Source organism: Bidens hawaiensis, unplaced genomic scaffold, assembly GCF_021521415.1.
Source record: "Bidens hawaiensis isolate Kalapana, Puna unplaced genomic scaffold, B.hawaiensis_p1.1 tig00004283_1, whole genome shotgun sequence".
NCBI lineage: Eukaryota > Viridiplantae > Streptophyta > Magnoliopsida > Asterales > Asteraceae > Bidens > Bidens hawaiensis.
The window spans coordinates 2,039,503-2,051,286 of record NW_027491258.1 but is presented as its reverse complement, the minus strand read 5'-3'; the positions used below and the strand labels follow the sequence as shown (position 1 = coordinate 2,051,286).

The window sequence follows — 11,784 nt, the reverse complement described above, 5'->3', positions numbered from 1 at the left end:
GAAACAACAAAAATCCGAAGATATAAATCAAGGTGAAAATAACGAGTTTGAGCCATTATCATCCCCAAAACACCTTCATTTACACACACTTAGCTTAGGGAAGCGTGCCCGATTGTTACAACATGTCGAGGCCTTGTTTTCTCGAAGTTCGTGCAAGTATCGAAGTTCAAACGCGTTGTTGATTATTTAAGCGTACTATCATTATGATACTAAGGCTCAGCCAATAAGTTGCCACTCATTATCTTATTATTATCATTCTTAAGTGTCCGCTAAGGTAGGAACTACATTTAAGTTATATTATAAATAAATAGCTTAGACCTAGTTAAGGCTACGACCTTTAACCTTGAAATGATTTTTTTTAAAGCATTCACAAAAATTTTCATAAACGTTACTTCATGAAGAAGTAATGTCAACAAAACTATATTTTTAAAGGGCATGTAGTAACTGGAAGGGGGATATTACTAATAGTGAATTTCTTGCATAAGGAAAGTAATTCGTACAAATCTCAATCAACCATAGAACCCGTTTACTTACATGGAGAAGCTCATAACTGTGTTGAAACATATTAGACCAAAGCATGTTATAATCAAACGTCAAAATAAACAAGTGTTTTCAAATAAATACAAATATTTATCAATGTTAAATTAGACCAAAGGTCTATGACTTAATCAAGAAACACAATCCAGATATGTATACAAACCTATTTATTTATAGGTTAACATCATTCTCATTCATATCAAGAAGGTTTTCAAACGAACACCGACGGTACAGGTGAATACGTTAAACCTTTACAAACAGTCAAAACATATTTTTATACTCGATAATATGAACGAGTTGTTTGTCTTGGAAAGTCAGTCAAATGTTTATATGAGATTACGTGATCTCTAAAACGTTATAATACAAGATAGAAAATAAAAGCAACTCAGACCAATTACACATGTGTATGGACCCAAACATAATTGTCTAGCCTAAACATGCAATGGATACGTGGCCGTTATCTAACAATCATAACCAGTTCTTCAATAGGGGCTACGTGGCTCGGAGAACTTTTGTGTGTATAAGGCAGTGGTACAAATCCCAGAAATGAAATACTTTCTGCTGAGCTTGTACAGAAAACTATATTTGTATTGTAGTTGTTGTTTAAATGTTTTGAGAGTCATATGTTTCACCAGCATATAGCTGGCGTATTTTTTCCCACCCATTGCAAGTAACTAAGTTTCAGTAAGCAATAGCAAGGTTAAAGTCATCTTGAAGATAGAAGCTCGTGTTATAAGATGACTCAGTTTTGATGATGAAATCCTTGTAATAAAATAAACAATGTTTTGTAAATGAATACTTAGGTGTTTAATTCCCGAGTAAATAATCAATGTAAATTAATATTTTATAAACTTAAAGTTCTCTGCTAAATTAAACAATTTTGATATATTTACAAAAATATGTAACAACTGATGGTTACTCTTTCAGGCACAAAGTAGTGGTGTGACAAAATTGAACTTACACAACACAACAATCATAAAAGTTAACTAATGTCACACTTACACAGCACAAGAATCATAAAATCTAACTAATTTAACACTTACACAACACAAGAATCATCGACCCGGGTTTGCTTCGGTCCTGAAAATTTAGTAATAAGTCGTTGCACCCAGTGTTTTAAAAACCGGTTCAAACCGGCCTGTTGAACCGGATTTCGCATAGCAAGCCGGTATTTTGAGTCCGGTATTTTTCGTCGGTTTGCTAAAACATCGTACCGGCGGGTTTTGTCTAAAATACCGGTTTTTACCGGCAAATCGGTTTTATGTCTGAGAAATTTTTTATTTTTGCGGCCCATATTTTCTCAAAGTTAGTTTTAACCCAACAATTAACATTCAAACATATAAACTTTATGACTATTTTTTTTAAAATTGAGTGATTTTGCATTAATTTTTTTAATATGGATTAAATTTTGGAGTATTTTTTGTTATGGAATCATTTAGTTGTGGGTTATTTTTGTATTAAAGTTACATTTATTAGGAAATTATAAGGTAAACTATTCAACCGAATGGACCTCCCGGTAGAACCCGATTCAACCGGTTGTACTATTTTTTAGTACAATCCGGTACAAGTAAAATACCAGTTTAAATTATTGGTTGCACCACAAGAGCATCGCACCTCATATCGATCATATGTTTGTGACTTCGATTGTGTGGCAAATGAAGAAAAAAGATATTAAGACATTAGGACTCCAATTTGATCTACGAGGGATCGACAGATGAAGACAAGGTCAACTGGATGGTTCGACAGTGTAATATTGAAGCTTTGGCGGGGTAGTAATGCCATTTCATCACATCTTCACGGGTCAAGCGACAGTCAACAAACTGCATGAGTGTAGTTGTGCCCGCCTGAAGACTAGGATGACACACAACACTTAATTTGAAAATAAGACCTGTACAGCATCCCATTTATAAAGCACATAAACATAAATCATAATGTTCTTTTATAATTAATTTAAAGTACAATTTTATTTAGGTCATCATAGTTACAATTTCCTAGTTAAAAGATACATTTAATTTTATCCATCGAAAGATCAGTTTCCTTAACCAGATACACTAAACGACACCGTTGAACGACTTAATATTATGTATGTATGTTCTAATAATAACTCGTTGCAGCAATTCCATTCCATAATAATCGGAAGAAAAAATCCCAACAAATCAATCTTTGGATTAAACCAATCCCTCAATCAATTGAATCCCCAATCAATCAATCAAATTCGACCCATGAAAAACCCTAATTGGCCCATTAATAACAATATTATTATTATTATTATAAATAATAATCACAAGTGAGAGTTATTGTCGATGCATGAAGAATATCATCATAATCATAATCCTCCTTTGGATCTCAATTGGTATCTTGGGCTCGCTGTTACAGCTTTCGCGCTTATCTGTGCCTTGATTTACTCACTCAAGACTGCAGCCGCTAACTACTTATTCATTCACCATTCCAATTCTGATAATATTAATAATAATATTAACACCATTGGGTCTCGTTCGATGCCGGGTCTTGTTGCTACCAGTGATCCCTGTGTGGTTTGTGGCAGCTTGACCACCAAACATTGTGCCCGCTGTAAAGCCGTTCGATACTGGTATTCAATATTTGTTAAAAGTTTTTATTTTTATGGGTTCTTGAGGTTGTATCATGTATGGTATTAAAGATTGTTAATTTGTGTTTGTTAAAGTTTTGATTTTTATGGGTTCTTGAGGTTGTATGGTATTATAAATTGTTTATTTGTGTTTGTGTTTATTAAAGTTTTGATTTTTATGGTTTCATGGGTGTTTGTATGATGTGGGTTATGACTAGTACAGCTGCAGGGTTGGGTTTATTACTTTGTTTTGAGGTTGTTGAAATTAAAAGGCTTCAGTTATTTATTAAATAGATAATAAATAAAGTTTTGATTGGATAATACTGGTGTTTATTGGATAATACTGGTGTTTGTTTGTGTTTATTAAAGTTTTGATTTTTATGGCTTCTTGAGGTTATATGATGTGGTTTTTGAGTAATACAGCTATACGATTGGGTGTGTTGTGAGGTAGTTAAAATTTAAAGGCCTTAATTATTTGTTGAAAAGATCTTTAGATATCCCTTGATCACAATCTCTATGAATATTATTTTGTTTATTGAAAGTATTTTGATGTGTTATTGGATTATGCAAGATTTTATCACTAATGATTGTTATATGAGGCACTTTGGTGATATAGTCTGCTCTGTTGTAATTATTTTTTAAAATAATCTTGAGTTTATATGATTTGATTTCTAACTAATACTACTACAGGGTTTGGTTTATTTTGAGGTAGTTAAGTTTTGTGAATTTATAAAAGCCTTTATTTTTTCATTGAAAAGATCTTTAGATATACCTTGATCACAATCTCTATTGAAAATTGCTAATTTGTGTTTGTGTTTATTAAAGTTTTGATTTTTATGTGTTCTTGGGTTTGTATGGTATTGAAAGTTGTTAATATGTGTATGTGTTTGTTAAAGTTTTGATTTTTATGGGTTTTTGGGTTTGCGTTGTATTGAAAATTGTTAATTTGTGTTTGTGTTTATTAAAGTTTTGATTTATATGGGTTCTTGGGTTTGTATGGTATTGAATGTTGTTAATTTGCGTTTGGGTTTATTAAAGTTTTGATTTTTATGGGTTCTTGAGGTTATATGATGTGGGTTATGACTGATACAGCTGCAGGGGTGGGTTTATTTTTGAGGTTGTTGAAATCAAAAGACTTTAATTATTTGTTGAAAAGATTATTAGATGCTCCTTGATCACAGTCTGTATGAACACTTTATTTTATTGGATGATACTGGTATTGAAAAACGTTTGTTTGTGTTTGTGTTTGTTAAAGTTTTGATTTTTATGTTTTCCTAAGGTTGCATGATGTGGTTTATGATTAATATAGATACAGGGTTGGGTTTATTTTGAGATAATTTAAAATTTAAAGGCCTTAATTATCTGTTGAAAAGATCTTTAGATATCCCTTGATCACAATCTGTATGAACACTATCTTTTTATGTGATGATGGTTACTGGGATTAAAAATTGTTAATTTATGTTTATTAAAGTTTTGATTTTTATGGTTTACTGGGTTTGTATTATGTGGTCTATGACTAATACAGCTGCAGGGTTGGGTTTATCTTGGTTAGTTAAAATTAAAAGCCCCTCGTATTGAAAAGATTATTAGATACCCTTTGATCACAATCTCTATGAGCATTATATTTTAGGATGATGCAAGACTATTCCCCTATATGAAGCACTTTGGTGATATAGTCTTCTCTGTTGTAAAGTTTTGATTTTTATGTGTTCTTGAGGTTGTATGATGTGATTACTGACTAATACAGCTGAAGGGTTGGGTTTATTTTGAGGTAGTTAAAATTAAAAGGCCTTAATTATTTGTTGAAAATATCTTTAGATATACCTTGATCACAATCTTTATGAATATTATTTTTTTTATTGAATATATTTTGATGTCTTATTGGATGATGCAAGATTTTACCACCAAAGATTGTTATATGAGGTACTTTGGGGTTATAGTCTGCTCTGTTGTAAAGTTTTTATGTATATATTTTCTTGAGTTTATATGATCAATTACTGACTAATACAGCTGCAGGGTTGGGTTTATTTTGAGTTAGTTAAAGACTTTAATTATTTATTGAAAAGATCTTTAGATGTCCCTTGATCACAATCTCTATGAACATTGATGCCTTATTGGATGATAGATTTTACCCCTAAATATTGTTATGTATGAGGTGCTTTGGTGGTATAGTCTGTTCTGTTGTAAAGTTTTTATTTTTATGTTTTGTTGAGTTTATATGATATGAATTCTGGCAAATACAGCTACAGCGTTGGATATGTTTTGAGGTAGTTAAGTTCTGTTGAATTTATGAAAGCCATTATTTTTTCATTGAAAACATCTTTAGATATCTCTTGATCACAATCTCTATGAACATTATTTTTTTATTGGATGATACAAGATTATGCCCCTAAAGATTGTTTATCTAAAGCTTTTTGGTGATATAGTCTGATCTGTTGTGAAAGATTTTGACTTTCTTTAATGTTTTGTGGCATTGTGTTTTAACGTTATGTGAAGTGTTGTTTCTTGATTTTGGTTTTAATTTGTTGTATTCTATATTTCAGTTCAGAATCATGTCAAAGGTCTCATTGGAAATCTGGGCACAAGGAAAAATGTGAAGATTTTCGGCTGTCCCGGAGAAGAAACTCTACCGCGGGTACGGTAGCTCCCGGGACTAGTAGTTCTTCACAGATAAAGAAGGTCAAGATTGGTTATTGTTGTCTGCATTTGTTGGTTTAAATTGATTTACAATAAATGGTTTTAATGTTCGGTTGAATATTTTCTGGTTCAGGTTCTTTTTCCTTATGACAAGTTTGTGGAGCTGTTTAACTGGAGGAATCAAGGGTTTCCTCCTTGCGGGCTTCTGAATTGTGGAAACAGGTGTCTTTTTATGGCTGTTATTATCCATTTACTTTCTTGTGTTCATGTGGTTTATAAAATTCTGATTGATTTTTTTTTTCATTTAACAGCTGTTTTGCCAATGTTGTTTTACAATGTTTAGCATACACTCGACCACTTGCTGCATATTTGCTAGAGAAAGGCCATAGGAGGGAATGTAACTACTTATCTCTCTCTCTCTCTTCATATATATACATATGTGTGTGTGTGCCTCTTACATACACATTTCTATGTTATGCACATACATAACCATCAAACTAATTTGTTTATATGTTCTTTTTTAAACGTTTACCTATACATGTGTAGGTTCAATAAAAAAATAAATTTTGTGTATGCATTTTTATAGAATGTTAAAAGAGTTGAATAAACATTGCATTTTAACCATTTTCTTGTATTTTAAAATTGAAAACATGAATGATTTATTTTGTTCTTGAACTCTCCTCCTATGGTATGTGTGTGTTGTGATTCTTATTTTTTTTGTTTTTGATTTATTAGGTCAGCGAAATGATTGGTGCTTCTTGTGTGAACTTCAATCTCATATGGAAAGAACCTGCCAAAGTAACAATGCATTTTCACCAGTTAATATTTTGTCACGATTGCCTAACATTGGTGGAAATCTCGGTTATGGAAAACAAGAGGATGCACACGAATTCATGAGGTTTTCTTAATTTCATATATAATTAGTTCAATATGCATACACACATCTTTAATAAAACAAAATTAACTAAATCTTGTTTATTCATGTATCTGTTACTGAATGCATAGCTTTCACATTTACCAGGTTTGTAATTGACACTATGCAATCAGTTTGCCTTGATGAATATGGTGGAGAAAGAGCTGTGCATCCTAGCTCTCAGGAGACAACACTTATTCAACATATATTTGGGGGCCGCCTTCAGTCTCAGGTGTCTTTATATTTAGCTAGTTCTCTTAATAACATTTTTAAGTAATTTTTTGTACACTTCACATATAATGATATGACCAATTATTGAAACTTACGGGTTGTTTATCACTAATTTTTTAAAGACATGCATTTTATCAAATGGTAATGATTTGTAGGTGATCTGTACGAAATGCAATAATGTGTCGAATCAGTTTGAAAATATGATGGATTTGACTGTTGAAATCCAAGGGGATGCTGCATCTCTTGAGGAATGCTTAGATCAATTTACAGTCAAAGAATGGCTTGAAGGAGATAATAAGTACAAATGTGACGGGTAATCTTTTCTCTCTTCTTTGTTTTCTTATTCAATAACAACCTATAATATGGCTCCAAAATTTTCTTAGCTTTAATGTTTTATTTAACTTATGTATTTTTGTCCATTTTGTTAGTTAATCAACCGACATATGATATTGTCAGCTGACTTCACTGCTGAATTATTTTGCAGATGTAATGACTATGTCTTAGCATGGAAACGACTTAACATTAACATGGCTCCAAATGTTCTTACCATTGCGTTAAAACGATTTCAGGTTCGTAAAACTAGAGTTGTTCATCTGTAAATACACTTTTGAATATATTGTGTTGCCTTATGAAGTTATCATCTCTTATTGTATTATTATGTAATGTAAATTAATATTGTTATGAACTTTTAGTCAGTGATTATTTTATTATTTTGTTATGCAGAGTGGGAGGTTTGGGAAACTTAATAAGAGAGTGACATTCCCAGAAACATTAGATCTTAGTCCCTACATGAGTGAAGATGCAGACGGCAATAATATATACAAGCTATATGCGGTTGTTGTCCACATCGACATGCTGAATGCATCATATTTTGGCCATTACATATGTTTTACTAAGGACTTTTCTGGCAATTGGTACAGAATTGATGACTGCAAGGTGCAATATCTCTCTCATTACACAAATATATTTGTGTCTGTGTGTGTGTGTGAAATTTGAGTTATTCATGACGTCATCTCTTCAATAATCCATAGAAGTTTTTATGAATGATTTTATATTTGTTTCTAACCGGCCCACAATTTCTTGCAGGTTGAGACGGTTGAGTTGGATGAAGTGCTGTCACAGGGTGCTTATATGCTTCTGTATAATAGGTACATATTCCCACAAACGCACATAGTCAGTTGTCACGTCAGATTTTCACTAATTTTTCAAAAACGCCCATTTTCACTCAATCCCTACAACATCCTTACATTTCCACATCATTGCCACTTTTTACATTTTTTTATAATCATTATTCTTTAACCAAATCAATTTATTTATAAAAATGTATATAACTTATTACAAAAAACAAATACTTTGTTAGAAAAAAATTTATACAAATTAAGTATTGTGTAAAAGAAGCGAAGATGGTGTACAAAGTTGTATAATGTTTCCAAAATAAAAACTTTACATTTTTTTATTACTTAAACCAATTATTATTTTTATTATATTATTGTTTATTTCAGGGTTTCGGCCAGAGATTCATGCTTAAATCCTATTGAAGAAGCTTCTAAAACCGATGACATTCAACCACCAAACACATCCCAAGAAAAGACACCTATCGTAACCCAACTTGTTGACTCTTCATTGACTACAGAATCAGTTGATGCTGCTAATGACTTATCAGCAGCCATTAACATCTCGACATCTCAAACTTCAACCACTAGTGACATGGACATTGACACAGCCGATTCAAACAAAGGTGTATCTGTCGTAAACAATAATGGAGACTGCACCAATGATTGTACAGTCGCCGTTGAAAACGAAACTGCACCAGACAAACCTGCCACCATCCAGAATAATGCTAGTGATGACATCGAGGGTAAAATGAGAAACGTATCTTCTAGTTCAAGCAACGGTGAAGAAGCTAACGGTGTGGAGTCGGAAAAACCAGCAAAGCCAAGTTCTTCTGGAGCAAAACTGAAGCCGTTGATCTCGTCGGGTTTTCTCAGTAAACGGCCTCGGAAAGTTATAAACAATAAGAAAGACGAAAAAGCCATTGAAAGTCAAAATGGAGATTTAAAGAATAATGATACTCTGGAGTCGAAAATGGAGTCTAGGGTGGTTGTAAATGGAGTTTAACATAATAATAATAATAATTTGATGATCATTAAGGTTCCTGTGTTTGAGAAAATTTGGGAATATAGAAGTCTCAGGGGCAGGGATAAGTGATGTTTTGGTTAATATAGCAGCAGCAGCAGCAGCAGCAGGAGGAGGAGGATAAAACAGTAATTTGCTAGATTCTTGAGGTACACTTTTTTTTTTTAAAGATTTGATTTTATTCTTGAAGGGTATGTAATGTATGGTACATCTATCTATTTAAAGTGAATAAGAACAAACTTCCTCTGCATTTTGATTCTACCTTTGTTTTTTATGTTCGAAATCGATGAAAAAATTCTTGGTTTCGCTACTGTTTTTTTTAAATGTAGTATTTAAATGTTCTATGAAGTAAATATATCAATGGTTTGGTAAAAAAAGAGTCAAGTAATCACGCGGTATGTTTCGATGAGACCCCCCCCCCCCCCCCCAAATCTAATTCAATTAGGTGTTAACGTTGTTTGTCGGAAAAAGATGTTCTAAACATGTTAGCAAGTCTTTCAACGGGCCAAATGGACATGCAACAATGTCGGTACGATTTCGCAACAATGATAGTCATGTGCCATGTCTCCAAATCAATTATTGATAATAGTATCTTTTTTAATTATCGATTTTTATGTGTTATTTACGTATCTGACAATCAAGTGATACCAAATAGTAAACATTTTTTTTTGTACCGTGGTCTCCTTTTGAATGTCATTTTCATTTTTTTATGTCGTGTTACATGAGTCAAATCGAATAGAATCAAGATCGAAAAATACAAAGCCCGTGTGGGTATAGAAGTATATCTAACACAAACCAAATGAACCAAATACAAATTTTTTGGTTCTCTAATTATAGACCTCAATTAATTTATCCCTATTTAACAAATATTTAGTAAAGTATATTTATTTAAATCACTTATTAGAAAAAATTTGTTGTTCCATAATCTATTTGTCATTTCCTAGTAAATTCTCTCTTATTGCCGGATACAAGATTGAGTATGCAATAATCTAAATTATGTTTTGAGTTTGAAAATAGTAATACATTTTTGATTCATCCTCTTAATTGAATACTCTTCACGTAGACTCAGGCTCGCCTTCAAGAATTTGAGTGCCTAAAGCAGGTATTAAAAAATAGGCCATTATATGTTTTTTTTCCCAAAGATCGACGATGATTGTTATAAAAAATAAAACAAAAAAACATGTTGTATTGGCTAAACAAAATGGGTATTGGACTATCACTGTTGAGCTCTCTTACTCTTTAGTTTGTTATTGTTCGTTTTAATAAAATACTGGTCTTCAATAATTATTATTTCACCATGGACATTGTAAGTAGAAGTCTAAAACAATAACAAATAAATAAACACGCGTATAGTTTAATAATAATAATAATAATAATAATAATAATAATAATAATAATAAAACATGACATTAAAACTAATGGTTAGAAAAGGGTATAAAAGAACTCACTTATTCTAAAGTTTTGAAATTAAATTAATTTTTAAGCTGACTAGTATATGTATATTATTTCTCGATAAAATCAGTAGTAGCGAGCTAACGCGCTCTACACATTAGCCTGATTACGCCCGCCATACCGTTTCATGGTGAAGAAGTGAGGCGTCAAAGGGTTGGTTGCCCCTTTGTGTTAATGCATCAACGGGCAAGAGGCTCAAAAGGTAGGACCATAACTTTAATCCAACCAATCAAATTTACTCATTCACATTTTTATATATTAAAAAATTAAATAATAATTATGTGGTTAGTTAAACCGTTACATGCTTACGAGTGAATGTCCTCGTACCTACGCGACAAGATGTTTTTTTTACACATAGTTTAACTAACTATATGATTATAAAACATGTTCTATTAATATACGCTTCACTATACAACCCAAGAACTTTTAATAATTTGAACATTTATTAAACATAAAATAATTAGTTTGTCGTACTCCATGAAGAGTGAGTCCCAGGTTGTGCCGTCCACGACCTGCTTGTCAAATGTCAACACTCTGAGCTGTTTTTCGTGTTGTTTTATTTTATGTTTCACTAATTTACACAATCACCCCTGAACTTTTGTTATGTAGCATCTTTAGCCACCATACTTTTAAATAACAATTTCTATTGATATGAGACATTGATGTTGTGTCATTATTAATGATAAATTGACAACGAGTACTTGCATAAGTTGGATACAGCACATTGTTTTAAATGTGAAAAACATTTTCTTGTTGTGAATACATGTTGAAGAAACACTAAGTGAACCCACGGGCAGATTATAGATAATCTGGGGGTTAAGTAATGTTTCCCACGATGATGAGGTCCAGCAGAGAAGGTTGTTCTTCAGGGGACCTGCAAAACAGACACCGTAAGCTCGTCACTGAGAAGGGGGGGGGGGGTTCCTCCTTGTGACCACCCTCCGGCGTGAGAATCAGACTAGATTGCTCTGAATATAAGTGTATATTAAGAGATTGCTAGATAAGATTGAGATATCAGATGATGTCCTTACCATTCCAAGGTGTTGGAGTATTTATAGCCGAAGGTAGGTTTCCTAGAAGGTACAGCCGGCTGAATAGTATTCCTGTTCTACCAACAGTGGACTACGCACAGGCCATGCTGGTTGGTGGATAGGCTACGGCCAACAGTAAAGGTCGGCTGTATACTGTTCCTTTACTGCCGGCTACGCACTATTCCACCAACTGTAGGCTGCGCGCGTCCCATCGTAAGGGTTGGTGAGTAGGCAGCGGCTAATAGTGACAAACAGTACTA

General features: G+C 32.7%; 1 protein-coding gene across 1 annotated transcript; it reads left to right on the top strand.

Moving 5' to 3' along the window:
* The first annotated feature begins 2,643 nt into the window (after positions 1-2,643).
* LOC143626246 (ubiquitin carboxyl-terminal hydrolase 18-like) lies at positions 2,644-9,307 on the top strand. The gene is made up of 11 exons (XM_077096395.1): positions 2,644-3,127; positions 5,668-5,803; positions 5,895-5,983; positions 6,073-6,158; positions 6,497-6,659; positions 6,783-6,906; positions 7,061-7,218; positions 7,390-7,474; positions 7,629-7,841; positions 7,992-8,053; positions 8,408-9,307. Exons 1-11 carry the CDS (start codon positions 2,841-2,843, stop codon positions 9,021-9,023), a joined length of 2,019 nt encoding a protein of 672 aa, XP_076952510.1. The 5' UTR covers positions 2,644-2,840; the 3' UTR covers positions 9,024-9,307.
* Positions 9,308-11,784: the final 2,477 nt, after the last annotated feature.